Source organism: Saimiri boliviensis, chromosome 6 (genome assembly GCF_048565385.1).
Source record: "Saimiri boliviensis isolate mSaiBol1 chromosome 6, mSaiBol1.pri, whole genome shotgun sequence".
NCBI lineage: Eukaryota > Metazoa > Chordata > Mammalia > Primates > Cebidae > Saimiri > Saimiri boliviensis.
In genome coordinates, this window is record NC_133454.1 from 87358732 (window position 1) to 87371038 (window position 12307).

Below are 12307 nucleotides of genomic sequence, written 5' to 3' on the forward strand. Positions count from 1 at the left end.
TGGCAGTACCTGCAGACCTTTTTGGTGACCACAATAGGGAAAGAGGCTTCTACTGACACCTAGTGGACAGAGTCCTGCTCAACATCCTGCAATACACAGTACAGCACCAGGCCCCAATCCTGGCAAAGGATTACTTAACATCTGGTCCAAGATGTCAACAGAAGTTGAGAAACCCGGGTCTAGACACCTTCCCAGAGTCTTCTTCACCTTGGCCCCTTTCTGGGCTTCCCATGGCCTAACCCATGTTGGTGTCCTCGCCCCAGAGGTTCCAAGACGGAACAGTGTATCTCATGCCAGCCCAGCCCAGGTTACCATGGTCACTGCTCAAGCTACTGATCTGTGGCCAAGGTCACTGATTTCCCACCATGACATCTCTGGATTCAATCTCCCCTGCCCAGTGGAGGGAGGTGGTATGGTCTGAGGAGGGGATGCCTGCAACCCCCACAGCTTACCATCAGAGCAGGGCCACTCCCCGCCAACTTCTCGGCCAATATTCAGCTTAAGTTAGTTCCCAGCCATGGCCACAAGATGGCACGCCAACCCACCAGGAGGGCTGAGGCTCTGGGCCTGGGAGAGCAGCGTGGACGATGTGCCAACCTGGACAAAAGCCTAGGGGCTGGACTTGGGCCAGTTCCAGAGCTTAGCAGGACCAGATCTAAGGCCTGCAAGTGCCAGGTGGGAAAACATAGGCCAAACTTGGCTTCAGAGCTCTCTTTGCCTTTTTTTTTAGTCCACTCCTAACACCAGCTCATGTTCTAGCCTTTCCTACATGAAGCTTGTGGAGCCCAGCAATCCCTTCTTGGGCCTGAACAAAAGAAATTCTAGAACTGAGGTGTTAAGAATACAGGAGTTATTATTATTCCAATACAACAATACACAAACTGAGGCACAGAGAAGTTGAATAACTTGCCCAAAGTCACAGCTAGTCAGTAGCAGAGCTGGGATTTGAACCCAGGCAGCTTGGTTCTAAAGTCTGTGCTCTTAGCCACTGCATACATCACACCACCAGTAGTTCACTGTTCCCCATCCCCATCAACCGCAGCTACAAAAACCCTCTGGCACCAGACTTCAAGCTTTCCTCCACAAGGGAGGGGCAAATGGCTGCAAATAGGGGGCGCTGCTCCAAAGAGAAAAAGAAATGAGGTTTTCACACTCGCTGGGGGTCTGTGGTTAGTGTTTGTGGGTGAGAAGCCAGGGATTGGTTAGTAATTCCTCCTCCTACTTCCCCCCATGCCCCGCATTTCTCTATGTTCTGGTTTTTGTTTTTGTTGATTTTTTTCTGTGTTGCCCTCTTGGTTTTCCTAGGCTATCTGCAAATGTCAGCATTCTTGCAGTGTGAAGGAGAAGTGAGAGAAGGAAGTTTTATTTCCTCTTTACAAGTGGAGGGGGGCATTCTTTGGGGCCTGGGCTGGGGGCTGTCATCAGGCATCGAAGTGAAAATTCTAAAGTGGAACAGTGTGGGGCATCTTGGGACAGCTACCCTCTCCTCCTGGGGAGCTCCTGTGTCTGCATTTTCTCTTCCCACATCTTGGGTGATTTTAGGGTGTAATAGGCTTTAGGGTGCAATGAATACCCTTTCACATCCTTCTGCCCCCAACCCTCGCCTACCTCCCTTTTTCTAACACATCGTCCAGTCCATGACCAGGCACTCCCAGAACCCCTAATCACCCAGCCTTCCACTTACCAGGAGCCCCTTGTTTCTCTGTCTCTCCACTTCTCCTCCTCTCCACCTTCCCTCCCCTACTGCCTGGGTCACACTGCAGCTCCCCCACCCCCCAAAAGACCCTAGGGAACTCCTTCCCCCTGACTTGGCCTCTATTAGGGGCTCCAGATTCCCACAGTCTCTGCCACTTGGATTCTAGGATCCCAGCCTCTCTCCTAGCCTTTCTCAAATCATCTTGACCTTAGTGAAGATCTACTGTGTTCTGGGCACTCTGGAGGGAAGCAAACAAGAAGCCCTGGAGGAGCTGATGGTCCTTTTATGGAGATCAGATGATCTATGGAGAAGATCAGGAGCCATGTGGTTCCGCAGCTGAGGAGAGAGGTGGAGTCCCGTGATCCTATGGCTGCTAGAATCCCAGAAGGTTTCTTGGGTGAGAAGAGGGGCTGGACGTCTGGCTAGAAGGAAAGAAAGGTTCAGAGAGGCTGCTTTTTTTTTCTCTTCCCATCCTGATTTCTCCCAGCTCTGTGTGTGTGTGTGTGTGTGTGTGTGTCTGTGTCTGTGTGTGTGTGTGTGTGTCTGTGTGTGTGTGTGTCTGTGTGTGTGTGTCTGTGTGTGTGTGTGTATGTATGCATCCATCTCTGTGTCCACCTTTTCCTCTTTCTTCTGGGGTCTCTGTTTCTCTGTTTCATCTTCTCCCAAGGTTGGGACAGAGTTTTTGAGAGCCCATGTCCTGGCGATCTGAATATGGGCCAGGCTGGGCCACACCAGGCCAGGCTCCCTTGTGGTTAGGAGGTGGGGACTCACGCTGGTCAGGGTGAAGGGGACACTCAAAAACACTCTGACCCCTGCATTACTCCGAGATTGAAGGGGAAACAGCTTCTATTTAGAGGAATCATGCAGATCAATATCTGGAGGGAGGAGGTACCATGCAGGCCCCAAACATCAACCCTCTCTTTGTCTCTACCCAACTCCACCCCTGTTTCTGACTTAATTGCACCTCTCTCTGTCTCTCCCCTTGTCCTATTCCCACCTGTTAATCCTTGCTCTGCCCCTCTCTACCCCTCTAAGCCTTTTACCCACCATACACAGATTTTCCTGTGTCTAGATTGGGATTCCCCTGGCCAAGTAAGAACGATGTCTGTGGCACAGCTTTGTCCCCAGGCTCACGACAGCATCTGTGGGTTAGGGTAGAGGGACAGCTGCCTGCACAGTTAGAAAGTGCCAGCAGGTAATGAGAGCCTTGTATCTTCTTAATTAAATCACCCTTTGCCCAGGCAGCCTATGTTCGATTGGGTTGAGCTGGGATCAATAAGCCTCTTTCCTAGCCCAGCCACCCCTGGAGCCGGGCCTGACCTCCCCAGTCCTGCCTAGGCCCACCTGGCCACCTCCCCAAAAGGCTGGGAGCTTCTCGAGGCCATAGGCTGGGTATGATTCATCTCTTGTGTCCTTGTGCCTGGGACAGATCCTGAAACAAGTATGGAGGAAAGGAGTGATTGCTCTGCTGAGTAAACCAAGCCACTACCTGCAGGCATGTACCAGGAAGGCTTTGAGGTTCAAACCCAACTCCTACCCCAGGACCAATTGTGAAGCTGAAGGAATCACAGCGGGCAGCTGCTCCCATCCAGCCCCTAGACATAACACCAGCTCACCACTTAGGGCAGTTGAAGCCCCAGGAGGTGCGGGATGGTGGTGTCAGTGCTCAGGGAGACTAGGAGCAGTTGCTGCTTCTGACCTCTGAGGGCAGAAGGCCCTTTTCATAAGGGGTCTCCATCTTAGAATTCGGGTTAGTGTGGGAGAGTCAGTGAGCTTGGATGGATGTGGCTCTCATGGGACACTCCCCCCGTCTGAAGTTATAAAGGGTCCAGGGTCAGTAAGGAGTCCAAAGGGATCAATAGGAGTCCAGGATTGGTTGTTAGTGGAAGGCTTAGAGGACAACGTGGTGTGTGTGTGTGTGTGTGTGTGTGTGCTGGGGTCCATGCAAGACAGTACCCATGGAAGGATCATGGGGCCTCCAGGTTCCGCGGAAAGTGTCAGTATTAAAGGATTCCTTGGAGCGGTCAGCACTGGTTCGGGCCTGGGTGTCTCTGAAGACAAAACTCTGGGAGAGCTTTGTCTCACCAGGGATCAGATGGTTCCTGATTCGGAAGGCGAGGGGCGGGTGCCAACGCCCTTCTCACCTCAGTCTGACCCGGGGGCACGGGCCCAGAAGTCTCTCGGAGCCCCCGCCCCTGGAGTGGCGTTCCCCGAGGGCGGGGCGTGGGCGGGTCCCCCAGGAGCAGCAGAAGCTGCGCTGGGCGGGCGCCCCCAGCGCCGAGGTTGAGGGAGGCCGGGCTCGACGCGGGGCTGGGAGGGGGGCGCGGAATCAGGGCTTTTTAGGACCCAGCGCGGCGCCTTCCTCCGGGGGCGAGTGCGGCTGCGCGCGCCGTGTGCCCGTGTCCGGAGAGCGGCGGGCTGGACGCGGACCGCGCGAGCGAGCAGGCGACGGGCGAGCAGCGAGCGAAGCAGCAGCCCGGGCGGCAGCAGCGTCGCGGCGGCGGCGGCCGCTCCGCGCCTCGCCTCCCCGGCCTCGCCGGCCTCACTTCGCCGCGCCCGGACCCGCCACCCCCGCCTCCCGCCCGACCTCCGCAGCCCCAGTCTCGGCCGGCAGCGCCCACCGCCTGCCCGAAGCGAGGAGCGGAGTGCGGGGCGCAGAGGCACCGGAGCCAGTGCCCGCCGGCCCCGCAAACCAAACCCAGCCGGGAGAACCCCCGCCCGGCCCGGCGCAGCTCCGTTACCGCCGGGAGCTGTCCCTTCAGCACCGCCGCGGGAGCCAGAGTCGGAGCTCAGCCCAGCGGAACCCCGGCTCGAGCCCGGGCGCACCAAGAGCAGCGCTCGGCGTTCGCCGCACGAGCAACACCCTGGGTGCCCCTGCCAGGGGGCCCGCCATCTCCTCCAGGAGGCGGGGAGAAGGAACGAGGAGGGCGGGCGGGCAGGCGGGCCCGCCGCCGGGGGGAGCAGGCAGCCAAGCAAGGAGAGAGGGAGGGGGCCGGAGCCCGCCCTGCGTCCCGAGCTGCAGCCCGGCCACGCAGGGAGGAAGGCAGGCGGCATCCATCTCCCCCGCGCAGAGAGCGCGCCGCGGCGACCACCGCACAGAGGAGGGCGAATTTCCCGGCCCCTTCTCCTCCCCTCCCCCTCCCGGGGGCTGGCCTCCTGTCCGGCTCCGGGAGCGGCTGACCTTCCCCCCAAAACCTTTGTGCTGATCTCTCCATTTTCCCGCGGAGATGGGGACGGGAGCCCGGCCCCCCAACCCTCTTTGCCCTCCTCCTGGGGCTCACCGCTGAGCCCGCTCCCCTCCCTCTTCCTCCCTCCCTCCCTCCCTCCCAGCCTCCCTTCCTCCCTCCCTCTCTGCCTCCTCTGCCTCCTCCGCTGCCGGACCAGCTCCCTCCTACATCTGGCGCCTAGAGACCCTTGGGATCCCGCGCACACTCCCCTGGACCGGCACCCGGCAGAAAGCGCCCGGAGAGGCTTGGGTCGCTCGTTGGGGTGGCCAGAGTCGCGGGCCTCTGTTCCCCCCGACGGCTGGGGGGAGGGGGGGAAGAGGCCGCGCGCCCCCCTCCCCGGCACCAACTCCCCCTGGCGGCCGCTCCCATGGGTGTCGCTGGGTCGCGCCATGCCTAAGGGGGCGCCGCGATGGGCCAAGGGGACGAGAGCGAGCGCATCGTGATCAACGTGGGCGGCACGCGCCACCAGACGTACCGCTCGACCCTGCGCACGCTGCCCGGCACGCGGCTCGCCTGGCTGGCAGAGCCCGACGCCCACAGCCACTTCGACTATGACCCGCGTGCCGACGAGTTCTTCTTCGACCGCCACCCGGGCGTCTTCGCGCATATCCTGAACTACTACCGCACGGGCAAGCTGCACTGTCCGGCCGACGTGTGCGGGCCGCTATACGAGGAGGAGCTGGCCTTCTGGGGCATCGACGAGACCGACGTGGAGCCCTGCTGCTGGATGACGTACCGCCAGCACCGCGACGCCGAGGAGGCGCTGGACAGCTTCGGCGGCGCGCCCCTGGACAACAGCGCCGACGACGCGGACGCCGACGGGCCCGGCGACTCGGGCGACGGCGAGGACGAGCTGGAGATGACCAAGCGCCTGGCGCTCAGTGACTCCCCGGATGGCCGGCCTGGCGGCTTTTGGCGCCGCTGGCAGCCGCGCATTTGGGCGCTCTTCGAGGACCCGTACTCGTCCCGCTACGCGCGGGTAAGTGACAACTTACCCATCAGAAGAGCGGGGCGGGAAGGCCGCGTCCTGTGCCTCCCGCGGGCAGGGGTGGACCGGAGAACTGGCGCCTAGGGAGTTCAGAACCGAAAGGGGGTGTGTGCGCATGTGTGCACTAATAGAGAGAGGATGTCTGCCGGGGTTCTGGTTTTCTATGTATGTCAGTCTGTGTGTTGCCAAGTTTAATATGTATGCGTATGAATGGGTGTGTGTGTGTATGAGTAGATTGTGTGTGCATATTTATGTAAGTGTGGTGTGTATTCGGGTGGATGAAGTGTGTAGTGGGAATGAGTGGGCACGTGTGTATGTTTGAATGTGCGTGAGCGCCGGCCCGTGCACATTCGTGTCTTTGCAGAGGTGCACTGTCAAAGCATGGACTAACCTCGAGATTTTAGTGTGGGGAGGGAAGCTGGGAGCCCTTCCTCCTGCCCAGGTAAGGGGGTGTCTGGAGCCAGCATGGCCCCCCAAAAAGGCTTGAGGCCTACTGGGCTGCTTCGGACGCTGCCCCCTCCCCAGGGAGCCTTTTTTTTTTTTTTTTTGGCAATTTTGCCTCTGGCAATTTTGAGGAGGTAGTCAAGAAGACATCTCCATGGCTAATCACAGCTTGGAAGTCGGTGGAGGGCTGGGCTGTAGAGTGAGGGTGATCCCACTGAGCCCCTGATCTTGGGATCACAGCCTGTCCTTTCTCCTTGTCGAAAAGGGAGGGTGTTGGAGTGGGTCACTGGGCTTATGCCAGTGCTTCCTCTGGGACATCCAGTAGTGGGGAGAAGGGGTCCTTAAGGGGGAACCTGCAAGGAGAAGGTGTGTGAGAGGTGGGCGTGTCTTCATGGGCCACTCCCCTTTAGCCATGCCAGCTTGTTCCCAGGAAGAAAGAACATGCTACTGCTGACCTTGGTCCCTCAGATGGCCTCTCTGGATCAGTTTCCTCTTCTGTAAAATGGGGGAGGAGCCTGGTGGACTCTTAAGGGCCTTACTGCTGGACCATCAGTGACTGAGCCCCAAAAGAGGAACTGGTAGCAGCCACCCATCCTGGAAGAGACACTCCCAACCTTCACTGAGCTCTGTCCTCAGAGGCCTGAAGGGAGACCCTAAGGCCTCTGGGGGAAGGGCAGAGTGGAGAGCCCCTCCTGCATCCCTGAGCTGCCCTCACCCACTACTAGGCAAAGCACTGCCTCTGCCCTGCTGTTTTTCACTCCGAATCTCTCCCCTCCTGCCCACTGGAGCCTGAGCCAGAGTGGAGGGGGAGAGGGCAGAGGGATGCTAGAGATGGGTAGGAGGCTGCAGAGGAGAGTGGAAGAAGGAGATTTGGGGGGACTCTCAAGTGCTGTGGGCAGAGAAAGTCTGTATTTAGGCAGGGACCTGGTAGATTTGTTAACTGAGATCAAACACAGTATGGCATGTGGATGTGGGTAGCAGGTCAGTCTTAATACCTTGAATTCTGGAACAACTATGTTCATCGGAGGAGGCAATAGGGAGAGGGCCAGGCTGGTGTTTTGCCACTGAGGACCCTGCCCAAGGTCACTCGGGGAGCTAGAGGCCAATTATTCTGGGACCCTATCCTCCTCTGGGCTGGCTACCAGCTCCTGCCTTTCCCCAGAGTGGACTGGGACCCTCAGAGGGCTTCCCTCTCCTCCCCTTTCCTGACAGAGGCCACCACAGCTAAAGGGTTATGTAACTGGAGGCTGTGGCTGAGCTGTGGGGAGGGGCTGGAGGAGGGGGAGGGGAGGTTGAACTGGTACACGTTGGGGTGGGGTTGGGCAGAGGCCTGGGTTAGAGCCACTGCCCACTCAGCCCACACTTGACCTTGGACAGCATCTCCCCCACCAACTTTGGCCCCAGAAGCAAGGGGTAGGCCCAACCTCCTGACTCCCAAGCCAGAGGCTGGGTCCCCCAGCCCCATCCCTTGCACTCAGTGTTGGGAGTGCCCCCAGCTTCAGGACAGGAGGGGGCAGTGGCACATGTTCCAACCCCCTCCCCTGGCCCTCCTGTCCCCCCGGACATTCCTAGGCTACTGGGTGGCCTTCACCCAAGGCAGACAAATGGGCCGGCTGGTGTGGTTGGAGGTCCTGTTGGTGTGCGAAACCATACAGAAAAGTATTGAAAAACATCTCTGAAGTAAATGCTCATTGCAGAACAGAGTGAGGAAAAGCTGGGCGCCGGGGGGTCGGGGAAAGGCGGTACTGGGATGGGAGTGGGTGCTAGTGGGCGTTCCCCTTCAGCCTGTCTGAGCCACCTTCTCTCCCCAGTGGCCTCAAAGGAAGGTTGTAGTCCCTTCCAGCTCCCTCCAGGAACAGTCGAGGACACTGAGGCCCATAGCACGAGGGACCTGCCCAAGGGCACTCAGGAGCTGAGGAGGGAAGAGCTGGGATTAGAACCCCAGCTTCCTGCCACCCTCCCGGCTGGCCTAGCTGCATTGCGCTGCCTCTCTGCGGCTCATCTGCGCAGAGACCAGCCGCCTGCCGCCCTCCTCCCCCTCCATCTTCCCTCGGCAGTCGTCACCTTTGTTTACCCCTCCCCCACACGGGCCCCGTGCCCCCTCACATGGGCCGGTCGGGACTCAAGTCATTATCTCGATCTAGGCCAACATGTTGTGTGTGTGATATTGCATATGTGCGTGAAGGAAAGGCTGTCTGTATGTGTGAGACAGAGGTTCTGGGTGAGTGTGAGAGACTTTGTGTGTGTGAGAATAAAAATGGGAGGGAGACTCCAGGGGTGTGTGTGTGTGTGTGTGTGTGTGTGTGCAGTGAGACTGCAACTCTATGTGAGCTTCCTGAGTCCCTGTGTCAGGGGTTGTGTGTGTGAGAGATGGATTCTGTGTTTTGGATGGGCTGTGTGTGTGTGAGAATGAATCAGTGTAGGAAAGAGTGTGTACAAGACAGACTGCATGTGTAAGACAGATGCTGTATATGAGCTTTGGGGAGTGTGTGAGTCAAGGTGAGTGTGTCTGCATGAGTGTGTGGCTGTGTGTGATGAGTGTGAAACTATATGTGAAGCTTGTGTGTGAGGCTGTGTGTATGTTTACGTGCATGCACACGTAAGGCAGGAGGGAGTGTGGGGGTCCCTGTGTGTGACAGACTGTGTATGTGAGGGCAAGTATAAGACAGAGACTGTGTGTGACAGTGTGCATGGTGTGTGTGCAAGACCCCATGTGTGTGTCAGTGTACTGTGCCTATGCGAGAGGTCCTGTGTGTCCCACGTGTGCCTCGAGGAAGATGAGGTTCCGGAGCTGCTGCTTGCCCACTGCCTCGGTCTCTGGGACTCTGGCACAGCCTGAGGGCATTTCCCGTCCTCGATAGAGATGCTGTTCTGCCCAGGCCACTGTCAGTCTGTGGGCTGGGTGGTGAGGTCACCTTTCCCCTGAGGAGCTGCCACCTCCCCTGGACCTTGGTGCTCGCCCTGGAGAGAGGGGATGCGTAGTGGGGGTGGGAGGGCCCATCGGCATAGTAGGGGTGGGAGGGGCAACACTGCCAGCTGCTGGTGTGGGCAGCCGCTCCCCTGGCCCCCTCTCCTGTGCTCTGGGCACCAGCCTGAAGGGGTGAGGGGTGGGGGGATCAACTGGGACGGGATGAGCTCCACTGTGTTCTGGGGCGGGAGGTAGTGCCCCTGACACACACAAGACAAGGATGATGATCATACTGTTTGCACAGGCCGTGGAGGGACTTCTGGGGCCATGAGAATAAGAACTGCCCCAGAGGAGGTGATGCTGGAGCAAGCTTTGAAGGACAGGGAGAATTAGCCAGGCAGAGCAGGGGGTCACAGCGGTGCGAGAGCTTGAAACCTGCCCTCCTGTCTACCTGGGGGCCAGCTCAGGTCTGAGGATCTTGGCTTTAGTCTCTGATTTGCATGTCATCATCAGGGGCATTGCTGCATCCCATCAGGGCCAATGGTGGTCCATGTGCTGCAGGCCAGAGTGTCTCGTGTGTGTGTATGTGTGTGTGTGTGTGTGTGTGTGTGTTTGTGTGTGTGTGTGTGTGTGTTGACATCTGTTCCTGAGTCACTTGACTTTCCAAATGCCAAAGTGCCAATGGTCCCCAAGCTGGGGAAGCTCCACCTCCGTCCACCCCGCTGCTTGCCTTTCCTCTGACCCTTGTCCTCTGTGTGTCTCTTTGCCCTGTCCCTGCCTCTTGGGAACTTGATGCAGATGCGGCTCCTCCTTGGTTCCCTGGGAAAAAAATTTACCTGGTGGCTGGAATGAAGCGCCCAGCCAGAGGCTTCTGTTCCTCCCTTGGGTTACGGCTGACACAGGACTCTTGGAATTGTGGCTTGGCATGCAGAGGGCTGGGGGACAGAGCTATTATTAGGGGATTCTAGGCAGTGCACCCCCTCATCTCAGAGCCCAGTCCCCCAGGCCAGGGTCCCCCTTGGAGTCATGGTACCATATGGAGACCCATGAGCAGTGGAGAAGGGGCTGGGTTATGTTCCCCTCCCAGCCACCTCAAAGGCCCTCCACCACAATATGCCCCCCTCTTTCCCATGATCCTTGTAGGGGTCCTCAGGTCTTTGAATAGTTCCTCCAGCTCCCAGTAATGAAAATCGTAAACCAAGCACCTGCTGTTCAGAGCCCTACAGTCCCTTCACAGCTAGATGGGAATAATGACAGAACCGACTTTACAGGGTTGGTGCAAAGATAACTGAGGTAATGCTTGGACAGCCCCAAGCCACAGGGCCTGGCATACAGTAAATGCTCAATAAATGTTGGCTGCTATTATTACTACTGTTGATTGTATTATTATTTCCCCTCTCGACTATCTGTAGACTCTCCTCTCCCTCCACCTCCATGCTCACCATTCTGGCTCAGGCCACCATGGTTCCCCTCAGGCACAGCTCCCCAGTAGCCCCGCAGCTGCTCTCCCACCTCCAGCCACTGGCAGCTCCAGTTTATCCTCCACCTTCTGGCAACCACAGGGGTCTTTTCAATTCACAGGCCCGTCAGATCACCCTGGCTGGCTTAGAATCCTTCAGCGCTTCCCGGACCCATAGCCCATAGGGTGGCCCCTCAGACCCTGCCCGTTCCTCCAGTGTCCTCTGGCCTGACCATCCCCATTGCTTACCCAGCCCCCACCACCAGGCCTCGTTTCAGCTTCTTGCATATGCCAGGTTCCCCTGCCTCAGGGCCTTTGCACATCCCCTGCCCTCCGGAGCACCCTTACCTGTGGCTCACCCCTTTTCATCCCTCACACCCTGCCTCAAACAGCAGCCCCTCAGTGGTGCCTCCCCAGGCCCCCAGGCTGGGTCAGAGTCAGAACCAGGGCCCTTCCTGGGAGAGAAGCTCTCTGGTTTGTAATAAAATGGTCATTACCAGCCTTGTTTGATTCGGGCTCATCTTTAGACTGTAAGCCTCCGGTATACTCCATAGAATAGGAGCGGTTATTATGATAATGAGGAAGTTGAGACCCAGAAAGGAGCACTCTACCTGAGGCCCCTCATGAATGGGTTAGCTGAGGGATGGCTTGGAAACTCGTGTCTCATCACTCCTGGCTCTCAGGTGCTTTGTGTCACATTGCCTCAGAGCATTTGGAGTCTGTGCTCCTTGACTCTGAGCAGGAGGTCTGGCCTCTGCCAGAAGCTTTGGAGGGGACTGGCTGGAGTCTCTCAAGGAGGGAGGTGGGGTTGTCTCGGAGGTGGGGGAGGGGTTCAGTGGAGGATCATTCCAGAGTCCAATGCCTGGTCTGGGGATCTCAAGGCCTCCGCGACAGCTGAATATAGTGCCTCCGGCTATTCTGAGCAGTCTCATGACCAGGGGATTCGCTCTGGACCAAAAGGTCAGGACATTGAGCCACTTCCTCCCATCAGCTCTGGGGCCAGCCTGGCTACCATCCCAGCCTGAGCTCCCCACTGCTGGGTGCAATCTTAGAGGAAAAGGAGGGCCTGGCAGGCTCCAGGGGTGGTTTGCTGTCCAGTCCTTATTCAGGGGAACCATTTAGGTGGTAGGGACCCCTTTAAATATGCATGGGACTATTGCAGGGGATGTGGGCTGCCAGGCTACCTCTAGTCAATATGTTCATCCAATAAAAATAAACAGGCTCAGAGAGGGAAAGATACTTGCTCAAGACCACACAGCGAATCAGCGACACAAACTCACAGCCGAGGCCTCTGGTCCCAGGGCCTAACCCGTCACGGTCACTTAGCTTGTGAGCAGTAGAGCCAGCTGTTGGGCCTCTGTCTGACACTGGAACTCTGTCCATAACCATTACGCAGCACTGCCTCCCAACCATGTTCCAGGAATGGTGAGACCCGTGGCTTGCCATGCCCCAGGATTGAATTTCTATCTGGGTCTCTCCCTCCCTAACATCCACTCTTTCCCAACAACCTGTCCAGAACCTGTCAGCAAGCTCTGGCCCCTGGATAATGGCAGGTGAGGGCCCTGCCTGGCCAGGCCACGGGGCT

General features: G+C 58.0%; 1 protein-coding gene across 1 annotated transcript in view; it reads left to right on the forward strand.

The window, feature by feature from the left end:
- The first annotated feature begins 4123 nt into the window (after positions 1–4123).
- The window catches only part of KCNC1 (potassium voltage-gated channel subfamily C member 1), a 47741-nt gene continuing 39557 nt past the window's right edge, over positions 4124–12307 (forward strand). The window contains exon 1 of the mRNA XM_003919882.3: positions 4124–5902. Coding sequence (XP_003919931.1) covers positions 5333–5902 — 570 coding nt within the window. The 5' untranslated portion in view covers positions 4124–5332. The remainder of the gene's footprint in view (positions 5903–12307) is intronic.